Genomic DNA, 16,143 nt, shown 5'->3' on the forward strand with positions numbered 1-16,143 from the left:
CCGTGGGAACCCACGCCACTCGTGGAGCTGCACCCCGGCGGCCGCCCTCGCCCCCCGGGCCCCTTTAAGTGCCGTGCCTCCCCCGTCCGTGTCCCCCGCGTGCCCGGAGTACTGGGCCGCCCGCCCGGTCCTGGCCGCACCTCCCACCTCCCGCCTCCCGCCGGGGTTACGTGAGCCCGGGGCGGGCGGCCGCCGGGCCAATGGCCGCCGCCGGGGCCGCCGCGCTCCTCCCGCGCCGCCGCCGCCGCCGTGGGGCTGCGGGCTCCTCCCGCAGGAGATAACTGTCAGCGCGCGAGGCGGCGGCGGCGGGCCGGCTCAGTCATATGACCGGCAGCCGGCGGCTCCGGCGCCGAGCAGAGTTACTCAGCCGCAGCGGCCCCGCGCTCCCGCAAGGCTGGGCGGCCGCGCCGCCGCGATGGCCCCGCCACCGCGGCCGCCGCCCCCGGCTGCGCGCTGAGCCGCCGGCCCCCCGAGCGCCGCGGCCGGAGCTGCGGCGGCGGCATCATGGCCCCGACCCTGCTCCAGAAGCTCTTCAACAAAAGGGGCAGCAGCGGCAGCTCCGCAGCAGCGTCTGCCCAGGGCAGGGCTCCTAAGGAAGGACCTGCCTTTAGGTGAGGGGGCGCCGAGGGGCGACTCTGGCGCGGGACCCGAGTTGGCTTCTGTGCTCGCCGGGGAGGGGACGGGTAGGGGAAAGGGAAGGGGCCGTCCAGGACGGCGCTGCCCATCGCCGGCACCTGGTCCCGGGCTTGTCGGCGTGGACGCGCCTGATCCGAGTGTGGCTCCGGACCCTCCGTGACCCTTCCTCCTGCTCTTTCTCCACAACTCAGGGTCCTTCCCCATTTCAGAGTTCTCTTGTGTTCCTTGAGGTTCCCGGGCGTGCGCTGTGCTTGGCTGTGGCGACCGGAGATTCTCCGGTTATTGGGGTGAACCTCTTCCGGGCAGAGCTGCCTGGGCGCCTCTGCGGGCCCAGCAAAGCTGTGAGCTGTCATTTTGAGGGCAGCTCCAACCTATTGTGTACGTGACAGTGTTTTGAAGTTCTGAAGGAGCAACAGTCACGAAAAAGGCATCTTTCTTCTTTCTTGCCATATATGACAAGCTCTCAAACGGATGAATGAAAGTATGTAATTTCCACATCATTTGGAAGGTTGATGCCGCATGATGTGTGGAAAGGGGGAGTAAGATGCAATTATGAGATTTCCGAGATTTCAATTGATCAAAGCTGATATGTATATTTAATAGACTTGATCTCTCGAACACATACCTTTGAATATTGGTAGCATTTATGGAGAGCTTACTACCTAAAATGCTTTATGTTGATTTCTGTCGTTTACTTTTCTGACAATGCGGTGAGGTAGGTGCTGTTATAATTCCCATTTTACAGGTGAGGAAACTTAGAGTCACAGATAACTTAGGCGGCTTGTCCAAAATCCACAGCTGTCAGTGGTAGAGCCTGTGTTTTGACCCAAGCAGTTTGACCACAGATTCCAGTCTTTAAAATCCCTATGCTATTCTGATTTCAAGGGCTAACTTTTAAAAGATGCCTTAAAATGTCCTGTATTGCCTTTGAGCATAAGTATGTTGAAAGGTTTATTTATCTTTATTTAACAATTTTTCAGCGCATTTTAAAATTGAGCACCAACTCCCAATTCTGACACTCTGCTAGGTGCTTTTTGGCCAAAATGTCTTGCAAAAACGGTTCATTGTTAAACAGATCTAGACCCAGTATAATAAACCTTTTAAAAGTTTCAAGTGAAACTTCGAAATAAATTTTGCATTAAGTTTTATGTTCTAGATTTTGCTTTTCTTGAATTCCATCATTTAAAACAGTCTCTCACTGTGGTCATGTGAAAATTAAACGTGTATGTGTGTGCGCGCGTGCATGGAAGGCATATTGTGAGGACTTTAAACTCCCCAGGTTAAATTCTCGTGTTTTCTTTAGGCTAACAAGCCTTATAAGTTGAGTGGGAATTCTATGCCTTTTGTTAGGCTGAGTACTAGTGATGCCATGTACCTTCTCAGAATGGTAGAATTACTTCAGACCCAAGGTGTGTAATTTCGTCCCTTCCCTCCCTGTGACCCAGACTCCATCAAGGGTACAAAGCCTGGAGCAGAAGGGGCATGTGGTGTTACAGGTGTCTGTACTTTGGCAGCTCTTGCCAAGGACATTTAAAGCCATTTGAATGCAGGAGGAGATAGTGGCGGTTACATTGTCATTGTTTTCTGTGCTCCTTGCCTAGTTGCCCACCACCATTTCCTCTATCCACAAGTTTAACTGAGTGTATTTGAACAAAAAAAAATTGTGGCTATATTTATTGTTGTGGGCCATATTAGGGAAATTGATTCCCACTTCATGGGAACATTTTCAGTAGTGTTCTGACTTCTTATTTGTGTATAATGAGAAAATCGTGCCAAGTACTTTTTTTTTTTTTTTTTTGACCTCATTAGGATTTTCTACAAGTATTTGAGGTCGATGTTTTTGGAGAATTTGAGGATCCCAGTTGAAAATCCTACTTGATGAGGGCCCCCTTCAATAGTGTCCCTGATAGAGGTCACCGTGGAAAAGAAAGTAAAGTAGCAGATTTGAGCAAGGATGCTGGAAGATGGGAACAAACCATCCTGTGCTCACCAGACTGACAAAGGAGACCCCCAAGCAAGTCTTTCCTTTTGCTCTTTTCACCTGGCTTAACTCTAAGATGCTGTGTAGCTGGCCTGGGAAAAGCTTCCAGGAAAATTTTTCTCTCTACCTAAAAAATTGTGAACCTGTGTTTCATTTTATCCAGATTTTGCCAAATAGGAGTTGGTATGTACTTCGCGGGGAGCAAGGTGCCTTATTGCAGGGCATTAGCTGCCCTTGGGAACTACTTTGTAGTTAAATAGAGTTTTAGAAGTGAAGGTAAAACCCTTATATTAAAAATCGAGTATTCCTAACATGAATTTGTATTCTTTAGTGCATTTAAGTACAGGATGTAACTTGTTTATCTGGAGATTGAAAATTCACTGAGGATTCAGGTAGACTTTTGGGGCAGTTTTGTAGTGTATATGGGGGAAAATCTAAGATCCAACTTTTTGTTTGTTTGTTTGTTTTAGAGTTCGTGTTTGTTTTAGATCTTCTGTTTCCGTGATGGACTTTTACTGGTTATTTTAAACTTCTCTTCTCAGAATTGTTTTGCCCTTGTTGTTAGTCTTTTTACTCTTGTGCACTTCCTAGTCCCTTCGCTGGGCTTATGACTGTTCTCATTCCTCCAGTTTTTGCACACTTGATTAGAGAGGAAATCTGTTGTCCAATATAACTAGTTTATCTCACAGGTCATTTTCAGGACTTCATGCTTCCTGGCATTTCATCTAAAAACAGGATCATCATAGTCAAGATTTCTTCTGGAGTATTTCCTTTAGGATCTTGACAGAAAGCCCTTTTCATAGCTTTGAGGAAACAGGTTGCTAGGAAAACAAAAGGAATCACGATTGACCAAACTTACATGTTTGGGAGAAGTAGTCAGGAATGCTATATGATCATGGTATTTACATTTGAATAATGCTTTGTACCAGAAAAATAAATTAGGACCAAAAAAAATGATGTGTACGATGACTCAAGTCAGAAATAGTATTATGTTCTTGGTTACCTTGGATTTAAGGCCAGGATGTTTTCAAGCCACACTATGCCCAGTGACTTACATGTGTGGTTCAAGTTTGAAGCATTATCTTAAGGTTGTTCTTGTTGTTGTTGTTGTTTTCTCCATGTCTTTTGTAAATTAATGGAGCAGTTTCAAACCCCTAAAATGTGTATTTAGCAGGGAGGTGAAAAGCCTGGGATATCAGATGTTCTTTTATTTTGGAGCAGTTAAATGAAGTAGGGAAGCATATATATTATCTGGGATATGAAGAATAAGTGAAGGCATTGCAGCTGCTTGTTGGCTAGCTGTGTGAATGCCAGAGAAGAGTATACCTAAGTCCAAATGGCCTAGTAAGTGCTAATCCCCACTGTTTTGTTAGAACAAATTTAATCTGTTATAGAGTTAGTATAAGTATAATTTAATCCACTTATCAAATATCATCTGCTGCCTCTGTGCTTGTGGCTTGGTGCTCTACCTATGTAAATCCAGGCAGGACACCCACGGTCTCACCTACTGGAGTTTACAATCTAAAGGACGACAGATTATGCAGTAAGATGAATAAACAGCAGACAACACATTGGAAACTGTAACAAACAGATAAACACTGATAAAGGTAGATTTTTATATAAGCACAGAATTAAGAACTTACTTGCTGTTCTTGTGCTTGGAGTGACTAAGGGCAGGATTGTGATTTACTCTTCCCTCACATGGAGGGAAATTACACAGAAGTGCTTCCTCCCCTCCCACTAATAAGTCTCCAGATGCAAGTATTTCTAATGAGATTTGTTCTGAGGTAGGGTGGGGAATATTTTGGAAAAAAACGGTTTTGTTCTAGTACACTCAACATTTTTAATGCCAATAACGTAAAACATGACATATAAATAGCAGTTTTGATTTCTTTTGACTACTTTCTAAAAGAAAGTCTTTCTGTAGATTTTTCTTGCTTGCTGCCTTGGATCTATTGGCACACTCCTTACTCATATCTCCTTGTCCTGAAAGATACTATGCACTGGTTAGTGATTTTTTCAGAGGTGAAGAAGGGAACCCTTCCTTTGAATGCAGTGAGTTCTATTAAGAGCACTTGGAACACAGATTGAGGAAGCCATTGATTTAGCCCTGCCTCATGTACCATGTTGATGGGAGACCCAACAAGACTCCATTTCTTTGATCCTCAGCTTTGTCATTTGTAAAGTGACAGCATCAGACCTATGTAACAAAGTTGTGGTAAGGAGGTAATGAGCTTGAAAATCTTTTGAAAAGAATAACATGCAATACAAAATGATTTTAAGTATTATCAAGCATCTTTTTTTAGGTCATGGAGTTCAGTAGTATTCCTGTTGAGGCTTTACGAAAATGGAACCATTTTTCAGAGGCTGTTTTCTTTCTGTAGATGAGAGACTTGAGACAGAGCTGAAGTGAACGGTTTTTGCTTGCGTATTAGTTTTTTAACCTTGATGTAGTCAGTCATGAAAGAGACCTTAAGTTTTCAGAGGGGTCTTAAAGATGTTCAGTGGGCACTCACTCAAACCTGGTAGAGGTGACGGGGTGTCAGAAAGATTCTTAGAAATATGGTGTGTTTGTTTTTTCAAAGTTATTTGCAAGTTTTTATTATCAAGAATAAAATCGCATTTAGCCAAAAAAGGAAATTGGTTAAGCAAAATGATATAGTCACACAATGGATGACATTCTATAGCAGCCAAATCATAATTTTATACACAGACACGCAAAAGAAAAATGTTCTCAATAGAAGAAGTAAAAGCAACTCTAATAGCCTGACTTCACCACTGTGCAATCTACGCATGTAACAAAATTACACTTATACCCCATAAATTTATATAAATTTTAAAAAGTGAAAGCAAGTTATGAATTTATGTGAAAAACATTTAAAAATAGGAGCGATTATGCATGTGCAGAATAGGCCAGCAACACTCTACACCAACATATTATAACAGTGGTTGCCAAGAGGTAGGTGAAAATTTTATTTTAATTTTTTGTGTTTTATTCTTATTGGTATTTTTGGATTTTGCTCTAATGAATTTGTGTTACTTTTGTGATTTGGATTATTTTAAACCTAAACATTCTAGATTATTTAACTATTAGATTATTTAACTATTTAAAATAACTTAAATAGCATTTAGCGTATTCTACACCATGAGGGAATAGAGTAAGGATAATGTTTATGGAGAAATCTGATTTGAATAAATTTCTTCATAGAATCTTTCTTCTTCATCAAAATAACTGTTAGCTCCTATTATTAAAAGTAATATATTTGTTATGAAGTTTAATGTATTTAAAACCTAAATTCATTATAAACCTCAGAGGCCAAGTTAATTGGCAATGTCAATAATGATAGGAGATATGTATGTGCAAAATATTTACTAGTTTGACAGAGTCGCTACTTCAGCTGAGCTTCAGAGCCCAGTGTAGTCTTCCTGGGGGATCAGAGTACAGTTTAGGAGCTGCATGCAGCTCAAGCTTTATTTGAAATATGTTTAGAAAAGACTGACACAGTCATTTGGATTTTGAGGGAATGTGATAGGAGGCCTGGATTAGATGTTTTAAAAACTAAAACATGTAGTTATAATTTTAAATCCTGAAATGTGAATTTGTCATATTATGTATTATTATTTGATTTAGTAGGTGGTCTAAGAGATGGACGGAGGCATGTGGTCTTTTAATGCATGGAGTATACAGCTCCAAAAAGAGCATTGGTTTTTGTTGTTGCTTTAGGTTGTGTTTCTCATGGTTTGCCTGTAAGGTCAGCCTAAGGAAGCTACTTTGCCGTTGTGTTTCCTTGGAAAAGGAAGCTGTAAAAGATTGTCCTTGCCTTCATGAAATACTTTGGCTGCCAGCATGAACTCCTGGTGGGTGAATCTGATTTGGGAACTGGTAATGTGCTTTATTTCTCCAGCCACTGTTTTTCTTGGTGTGGGTGAAAAGGAACAAATGTTTTGTACTGATTGTACAAGCCCCTTGCTTAGTGTGAATTGTTAGGCCTGGACTATGAGATCATATACTTGGCTGTAAAAGTAAGTCTTTCCTTTTGATGTAAGAGTGCTGAAATATTTGGTGAGTTCCTACTTACCAAGCATTCTTTATCTCAGATTTGTGAAAAATGATTATTATGTAAAAAAGGGAAAAACAGGATGGACTTTTCCAGCTAACTGGGCATGTAACAGTGATTTCCCTCAACCCCACCCCATCTGTAAATGGAACATCCATGACTCACTTCTCATGGCCACACAGACACTTTTGTAACCAGTGCTTGAATGGGAGGGTGGGATGGGGATGGAAGGAGATGGGCTGGCACCCCACTTGTGTTCAGCCAGAATCTGTCCAGCTGCCTTTATAATGGACTTCTGAAAAGGACAATGTGCCTTCTCATGCATCATGTTACATATTTTTTTTTCCTTATTGCACTTTCTGTTTGTGCCAGAATAATACAATATATTAAGTGCAATAAAATGTAGCCATTAATACTATAATATTGTGGATAAATGTTGTATAGCAGAGTACTCTTTCTGTTATATAAGATTTTAGTATTAGCATGAGTTTGGATCCCTGATTATCATATTTCTCTCTCCTGAACTGTGTGCCTTCATTTCTAGGAATTATTTTTCTAGTTATTTGTCCCTGTAAACTTGTTTAATTTGTAGATTATACTTTAGAATTTGTGTCCATCATAGTGCTACAAGAGATTTATATATTGGTTTATGAAGATGATTTTATTACCACACCTAAGAATTTTTAATCATAAATAAGAGATTTCTGTATTTGATATATATCTTTAAATAAATGATTGGTGTTTGGTTATGTACTGATGTCTAATTGAAAATGACAACCAATTCATGCGGGGTATCTAAGTGAGAATGAGCACTGAAGCAGTAGAAATTCATCCCTCAAAAGCTGAGGGGGACTAATTAGGAACCTACGTATCTGGTGGGGACCTCAGCCTGATTCCCAGTAAGGATAGTTGCATGTTGTCATGGCAACTCTTTCTTCACAAGTCGAAGACAAGTTAGACATTAACCTGCACATTCCTCAAGAGATGAAACAGGTGTTGATTTAGGATGTGTTAGGAAGCAGCAGCAAATTCAGCAGTCCAGTTGATTCTGGCTTTAACACCTTATAAATACTTCAGACTGCCAGTTCTCTCTCTGATATGCCTGGAAAATTGGACATTTTCTTTTTTTGTCTTATAGTCAAAACCTTTGGGGTTATGGCGGGAAAAGTATTTTATCGTTCATTTCTTCATTATAGCTATCCTCATTTACTCAAGTTCTTTTATAAAATATGATTAAAAATAGTAACAAAAATGCCTTTTAAATTCAATGCCACAAAGTCTTTTAAATTTAAATCAAACATTTGAAATAACTGTAAATGAAACAAGAAAACATACATGTGATAGCTACAGCATGGCTGTGAGAGTTCCTCTAAATCGTAGCCTTGCCATTGTGTCTCTGCTTTTAATGCAGTGCTTGGCAGGAAGTTGGCGTTTAATAAATACTTGTTGAATGAATGAATGAATTCAAGAGTTTTGAAGACTGATAATCCTTAAAGAGTCTCTAGTATTCCCAGAATCTGATCTCTTGAAATATTTCTTGATGTTTCTAGCATGCATTATGACATTTTAGAAAATGAATCTTGTTACAGACGACTCAAAAGAAATTTCCTCCTTTTTGTCAATATTAGTGAATTATTTTTCTGGTATCAAAATGATAGGGTAAAAGTGCTCTAACAGTTGATTGACCTGTACCCCCACCTCCCTAAAAAAACCTTTAAGAAGACACTTGCTTAAGTAATATATTAGAGATCCGGTTATGAAATCCCACAGCTGTCAGAAATGACCTACTGAAAAACGATTTAAATATTTATGAAGCTATGAAATTGTTAGCTGTGGGTTGATGATGTAGAACTCTTCTCTGTATACTTTTTAGATTCATTTGAATTCTTGTGTGGCTTGGTAAAACTGAAATACATTATGGAATGAAATGAGCAAATTGGTTCTCTCAAATTTAAGATAATAGTACACTTAATTGTGAAAACAATATTGATATTCTGAACCCTGCGAAGACTGTATTTGCATGTTAAATGAAGTAAGCACTTTAGAAAAAAGATGGAATCATCTCTGCTTTCCATGTATGATTTTTGCATTTGAGAAACTAATTTAGAAATGGATTTGTGAATCTGACATGTTCTTTAAAAAGAACGTGCCAGACTAACATATCATTAATGGTGGCCTACGCTGTGTGAGGAGGTGAGCCATGAGTAAACATTTTCTCCAAGCATATCAGGCAATGACTGTTTGCTTTAGAATGGTACATTGAGTAAGTTAGTTGCTAGGGCAGAAGGAGGCGGTCAGAACTACTGGCCCTGCCCTGCCCAGAGGGCAGAGATGGAGCCCTGGTAGCCACTTGGTGCTGAGTGTGCAGGCTCCATGGAAGACCCTGTGGATGCTGGTAACTGGCCCTGCAGTGGGGTTGCCATATATTGCTTTGTGCCATGTGTACCTGAGAAATTGCTTATACATGGAATTATGATTTTAAGATTTTCTCAAACATATCTGGTTAAAAGTTCATATAAAATATGTTGAAATATAAGCCTCTTGCTTCACACCCCAATCCCCCTTCCCAAAGGGTACCATTGCTGTACCAGTTTCTTTCGTATCCTTTTAGAAATACTCTATGCAAATACAAGAAAAAAAATTCTTTCCCTCAGACGAAATGGTAGTTGTTGCCTACACTGTTCATCATTTTGCTGAAAGTTGCTTTGTATTCCTTTGAATAAATTCATGTATAACACTTAACCCAGTAGTTCTCAAGTCTGGTCAGACACTAAAGTCACCTAGAGAGCTTTAAATGCCCAGACAACTTCTCAGAGATCTTGATTTTATAGATCTGGGCTGGGGCTTTATGTTTGTCTTTATAAAACTCTCCCTGGGTAATTTACATGTGCAGCCAAGCACACTACAATAATCTTCCCTTATCTGAGGTTTCGCTTTCTGCTGTCAACCCCAGTCTGACAATATTAAGTCAAAAATTCAAGAAATGGAGCAACTCTGGGTGCACTGCCTGTGAGTTAGCTCTGCTCTGCAAGGAGCAGTACCATTTAAAAAAGAAGAAAGAAGATTCCAGAAATAAACAATTCCTAAGTTTTGAATTGCACACCATTCTGAGTAGCACAATGGAATCTCCACTGTCACTTCATCTTATCATATAGGCATTTGTCATCTCACATCATCACAAGGAGAAGGAGGGTGACTATAGTACGATGAGACACTTCCTGAGAAAGAGATCACGTTCACATAACTATGATTATAGTATATTGTAATTGTTCTATTTTCTTATTAGTTATTGTTGTTAATCTCTTACTGTGCCTAATGTATAAATTAAACTTCATCATAGGTATGTATGGGAAAAAACATAGTATATACAGGGTTTGGCATTAAGCACTGTTTCAGGCATCCACTGGAAGTCTTGAAAGGTATCCCCTGTGGATAAGAGGAGACTACTGTAATTTTAACCAGTCCTCTACTGATAGAGTATTTACTTTCAGGCTTTATTGTTAGAAATGGTGAACTTCCTGGTTGAAAGATTCTTATGCATAAGCTCAAGTATATTTCCAGGATAAGAACCCAGGATGGAATTTCTGCCAAATTGCACTCCAGAGAGGTTGCACCTGTTTATACGCCTACTAACAGCATATGATAGCGGCTGTTTAGTGAAGATGATTTAAAGTACCCTGAAGAAATAGCAGTGGTAGGGTGGTGGGGAAACTTGGACCCTAGCTCATTCTTGGTAGTTGCTGATCACTTGTCTAGTTCAACATGTGTGCACAGCTCAATTTGGCTGTGCTTTCCAGACTTAAAAATGCTCATACTTTTTTGACTCAATAACTTAAGAGAAAAAACTTTTGTGCATGAAAATGTTTGAAAAACAAATGTTTGTGCACAAAGATGTTCTTTATATATTATCATTATAATGTTAAATAAAAGGATCTTAACAATTGTCCAACAGCAGGAAAGTAAATTGTTATGTCAGCTTTGTAGGATAGTAATATAATAGTTAAATGATTATGAAGACAGTGTTAATATAAAATGTTTATGTTAAATGAAAACAACCAGCACCAGTTGGTATCTACAAGATGAATATATTAGTAAAATATGCAAATGTATGACCAAGAACTAGAAAGAAAAACAGAAAAATAATAAAGAACAGTTGACATTATGGGGTGATGAGATTGTGGGTAAATATCCTTTGTTGGTGGTGGGTTTTTTTTTTTTTTGAGATAGAGTCTCACTCTGTCACCCAGGCTGGAATGCATTGGTACAATCACAGTTCACTGCAGCCTCGACCTCCCGGGCTTAAGTGACCCTCCCACCTCAGCCTCCTAAGCAGCTAGGACCACAGACAGACATGCACCACCATACCCACCTTTTTTTTTTTTTTTTTTTTGTAGAGATGGGAGCGGGGGGATGGTCTCACTGTGTTGCCCAGCGTAGTCTTGAACTCTAGGGCTCAAGTGATTCCCCCAACCTGAGCCTCCCAAAGTGCTGGGATTACAAGCATAAGCCACCTTGCCTGACCATAAATATCCTATAAAATGTGGGGGCAAAAAATAAAAATTAGAGGCCAGGCACAGTGGCTCATGTTTGTAATCCCAGTACTTTGGGAGACTGAGGTGGAAGGATCTCTTGAGTCCAGGAGTTCGAGACCAGCCTGGCAACAAAAGGAGACCCCATCCCTACAAAATAAAAAATAAATTAGCTAGGCACATGCCTGTGGTTATAGCTGCTTGTGGGTCTCAGGTGGTGGAATCGCTTGAACCCAAGAGGTTGAGGCTTTAGTAAGCCATGATCGCACCACTGTACTCTAGCCTGGGTGACAGAGGGAGACCCTGTCTCAGAAAAAAAAAGGAAAAATATAAAATTCTATTATAATACAAATAGCCATTTATTTATGATTATAAAGATGTTGTAAACCTTGTTAATTAGTGAAGACATAATTGTAGAATATGTATGTAAATGACTTCCCTGAAATCTTTTAGAATGCTTTTAGAATAGCTATTTCACAAGAGTTTTAAGCGAGCCCATTCTAACATTTAAAAAATAATAGTATTCTTGGCCGGGCGCGGTGGCTCACGCCTGTAATCCCAGCACTTTGGGAGGCCGAGGTGGGCGGATCACGAGGTCAGGAGGTGGAGACCACAGTGAAACCCCGTCTCTACTAAAAATACAAAAAAAAATTAGCCGGGCGTGGTGGCGGGCGCCTGTAGTCCCAGCTACTCGGGAGGCTGAGGCAGGATAATGGCGTGAACCCGGGAGGCGGAGCTTGCAGTGAGCTGAGATTGCGCCACTGCGCTCCAGCCTGGGCGACAGAGCGAGACTCCGTCTCAAAAAAAAAAAAATAGTATTCTTTACCATTTGCTAGCCCCTATACCAAGAGCTTTTTACTTAAATAATTTCACTCGTGTCTCATAGTTATCCTTTGATGATAGATATTTTTATTAGCCAATTTATAGATTATCAATTTACCATAATTTATAGATGAACACTTGAGGCTTGCCTGAAATTGAGTGGTTAACTAGTGACCCTGGGAATTCAAACTGAAGTCAGTCAGCTCTTTATTAATACATGATCTGTATTCTGTCTCTGCAGATTAATATTTGAAGTACTTACGACTGAGATTCAGTGGTAGATTTTGTGAGGTTTATAAGAAAGTACGAAGTGTAGCTGAGTGCGGTGGCTCACGCCTATAATCCCAGCACTCTGGGAGGCTGAGGCAGGCAGATCATTTGAGGTCAGGAGTTCAAGAACAGCCTGACCAACATGGTGAAACCCTGTCTCTACTGAAAACACAAAAAAATTAGCCGGGTGTGGTGGTGTGCACCTGTAGTCCCAGCTACTCAGGAAGCTGAGGCAGGAGAATTGCTTGAACCCCAGAGGCGGAGGTTGCCGTGAGCCGAGATCGCGCCACTGCACTCCAGTCTCAGCAACAGAGTGAGATTCCGTCTCAAAAAAAAAAAAGAAAAAAGAAAGTATGAAGTCTAAGTACTATTTCTAGGGAGATTACTGTTAATTGTGCAATTATATATTATGTGTGAAAAACTAATTAATAATACAAAACAGTAGTTCAGGACCAAGTCTCTAAAGTCGTATTAAGATGAAGGGAAGGAGTGAGGGAGGGCTCTTCAATCTGGGCTAGTTAGGGAGGCTTTATGGAGGAGATAAGAGCTAATAGGTAGAATTCATAGAGGTGAAAAACTTTTTATCTTAGAGGTGTTCCTGAGTTAAAAATGAGTGGACCGGTCTCTATGAAATCAGAGTATTCTCGTGAGGCAAGATACATTTGGACCGAATTGTGCAAGTTGTTGCAAGCATTATTAATTTTAATTTTTAAATTTAGGTAACCCCAAAGTGTAGATGGGGAGGGACCCCAGTCTATACTTTGAGTCTTATTAGAGTAGGGCCTTTGTTACAGATTTACATTTTTTCTTTGTTTTTGTTTTGAGACAGAGTCTCACTCTGTCACCCAGGCTGGGGTGCAGTGGCACGATCTTGGCTCACGGCAACCCCCGCCTCCCAGGTTCAAGTGACTCTCCTGCCTCAGCCTCCTGAGTAGCTGGGACTACAGACGCCCACCACCACGCCCGGCTAATTTTTGTATTTTTTTGATAGAGACAGGGTTTCGGCATGTTGGCCAGGCTGGTCTCGAACTCCTGGCTTCAAGTGATCCGCCCGTCTCGGCCTCCGCAAGGTGCTGGGATTACAGGCGGGAGCCACTGTGCCCAGCCTGGATTTACATTTTTGAATTCAAACCTGACTCTCCCACTTACAATGTGGGGCACATTATTCTCTCTAAATGAGTTTTTTTTTTTTTTTTTTTATCTGTAAAACAGGTGTAAAGTTGCCTTTCTTGCAAGTTCATCTGAAGACTAGAGATAATACATATCAATCCTACTACGCAGTGCTTGGCAACTATTAGACATTCAATATGTAGTGACTCTTATAACTCTCAGAGACTTAAATATTATGTCTTTCCCTCCAGCTCTTTCTAAATGCATCTCTGCTGATCTCAGGGTTGTAGGGAAATGACAAGTAGCTTGTCTTTACCAAAAGGTGGAGTTCCTGCTCTGAAGGCAGTGTGGAGCCACTGAGGTTTTAAGTAGTGGATTGGTGGAGCAGCTTGCTAAACACAGGGACACTAACAAATTTTGGTGCTAGGATGCAAGTTAGTGCAGTTTTAGTGTATGTGATATATGATATCAGCAAGTAGAACATATGTGTATTCCCCAGTCTTCCCTCTCTTTCCCCATCCCAGACCTCTCTTATCTTCAAAGGGAAAAAACAAAACTCATATAAGCTGACCGCTTCATGCTCCCAGCCTTTAAGCTTCCCCTCCATCCTATGACAAAATCTATACTTGGTAAACCTACCAGATATATAACTATCTCTTTTTGTATCTTTTAATATCAGGAGCTTCTTGTTTTATTTTTTTCCTCAAATTAGTTTCCTGACAGTTCTCTTGCCTCTTTTGGTTCATTTCACAAACATTTATGAGGAGTCAGTTATGGCAGCTAATCCTAACATTCCGGACTTATTGCGAGGAAAGGAGTTTGTGTTTGAAGGCTCTTACTAATTCAGTTCTCACGATTGTTATATTTTTACAAACAGAAAAGGGAGAGGGTTGGAAAAGGGGAGGGAAAGGGAGAGGCATTTGTATCAGAAACTGGGTGGGGGGAAGCTCCCAATTGTCCGGTAATCTTATCTACAGAGTGCTAAATACTGCCTGTAATTGTATGTAGGGGGTGGGTGCTAGTTTAGATAATGTGCCAGGGGAAGCGCGCAACCTCTGCTTGCTCCAACTAAAGCTGTTAAAAAGCAGTCTAGTTCCAGTAGGTGCAAATCCACACTTTAATTTGTTCATCATTTTGTCTTCATTCTTCAAATCCAGTTTGTATTGGACTTTGATCTTATAGCTGATTACTGTGCCATGCTGCTCTTTAGTTTACTCCAGCAGAGCATTGAGTTTTACAGCTTGGACTGTTAAAGTCAATATTGTGTTTAACACAGCAGTAGCAGAGTGAGTTGTCTTGAGCTTGCCGTGACCTGCTAGCATGCTAAGCTAGCATGCTTAATGCTATTTAAGAGGAGAGTTCCTTTCAGAATTATGTCAAGATTAGCAATTGATGGTGAGAATTGTTGTGGTCCAATCACCAGACCACTGTAGGTAACTTCCCTGGGGTGAAAGCATTGCCATAATGTGTTAGACCTGTGCTCTGCTCTCCATTTATTTTAGAAACCATTCTGTGCAAGGCATAAGGCCTCCAACTCATCATTTTCCCTGCAGAGATTTACCTCAGAGATGTTTTTAGTTGGGGAGGGGCAAGTTACCTTCAAAGAGAAAATAACCGGGTCTCTCTTCTTCTTTAATTCAAATTCCAAAGTATTGTAAATCTCATTTATTACCTGTCCGTTCCAAAGACTCCACTTTTCTTTTCATCTTAGAAATATTTGGCATGTGGATCTAGACCAACTCTGCCTGAAGCACTGAGGCAAGCAGGCTTGATCTTTTTTTCTTTTCTTGGCCTTCTCAGGAGTCCGTTCACCATCAGATTAGTAAAATAGAGATTCCTGTGTGGCCTTGTCAGGGCAGGGGACGAGGACATTTGAACTGCATTGCTCTAGGCTCTGGGTGGCCTAAAATCCTCACAGCTGGAATTCTCCGTCTGGTCCCATCCAGTTCCAGAGCCTGGACCAGTTCAGCTTCCTAGGCTGAGGTTTGCATCAAGACTTGCAAGTAATGAAGGGTTTATTATGTCTCCCATTGCTTTCTCTTTCTTGGGGACCTAACCGGTGTGGATGGAGGAATGTACATGAGTCACATTTCAGAGGAAAGCTGGACAGAATGTGAAAGTGGTGGGGAGATACTTGTAAACAAAAAGAATAAACAAAATCATAATATATAAAGTAACTTGCAAGTTTTGAGCCCAAATAATATGGGTAGCATAATTAGTGGAAATAGGGAAGTTACAAGGAGAAATTGGTTTTGTACATGTTGAATTTAAGGTGTAGTTGAACACTCCAAGTTGTGATATTCATGAAGCTGTAGTTGTCAGAAGATATTAAGCCAATATTTGCCAAAGAGCCCAGAAAATTCATCTCTTGCTCTTTAAGACTTTTCTTTTTCTATTCCCTCCTCCAAAATTACTTTTGTAGAAATTCTGTTCCTTCTTCCAAACTCAGTTTAGATGCCACCTCTGATTATCTTTGCTGATTGCCCCAAATGGGCATGCAGCTCCCTTTAAACCAGTGGTCCCCAACCTTTTTGGCATAAGGCAACAGTTTCATGGCAGACAATTTTTCCACAGACAGTGGAGTGGGGGATGGTTTTGGGAGATTCAAGCACATTACATTTATTGTGTACTTTATTTCTATTATTATAACATTGTAATAAATAATGAAATAACTATACAACTCACCAAATGTATAATCAGTGGGAGCCCTGAGCCTGTTTTCCTGCAACTAGAAGGC

The 16,143-nt window shown here is 40.8% G+C and overlaps 1 protein-coding gene across 2 annotated transcripts in view; it reads left to right on the forward strand.

Moving 5' to 3' along the window:
* Window positions 1–283: 283 nt before the first annotated feature.
* Window positions 284–16,143, forward strand: part of FNIP2 (folliculin interacting protein 2) — a 135,932-nt gene continuing 120,072 nt past the window's right edge. For both annotated transcript variants that reach the window (XM_012508242.2, XM_003257911.3), the window contains exon 1: window positions 284–611. In XM_012508242.2, the coding sequence (XP_012363696.2) occupies window positions 505–611 (107 nt within the window). In that variant the 5' untranslated portion in view covers window positions 284–504. The remainder of the gene's footprint in view (window positions 612–16,143) is intronic.

This window comes from Nomascus leucogenys, chromosome 7b (assembly GCF_006542625.1).
Source record: "Nomascus leucogenys isolate Asia chromosome 7b, Asia_NLE_v1, whole genome shotgun sequence".
NCBI classification, from domain to species: Eukaryota; Metazoa; Chordata; class Mammalia; order Primates; family Hylobatidae; genus Nomascus; species Nomascus leucogenys.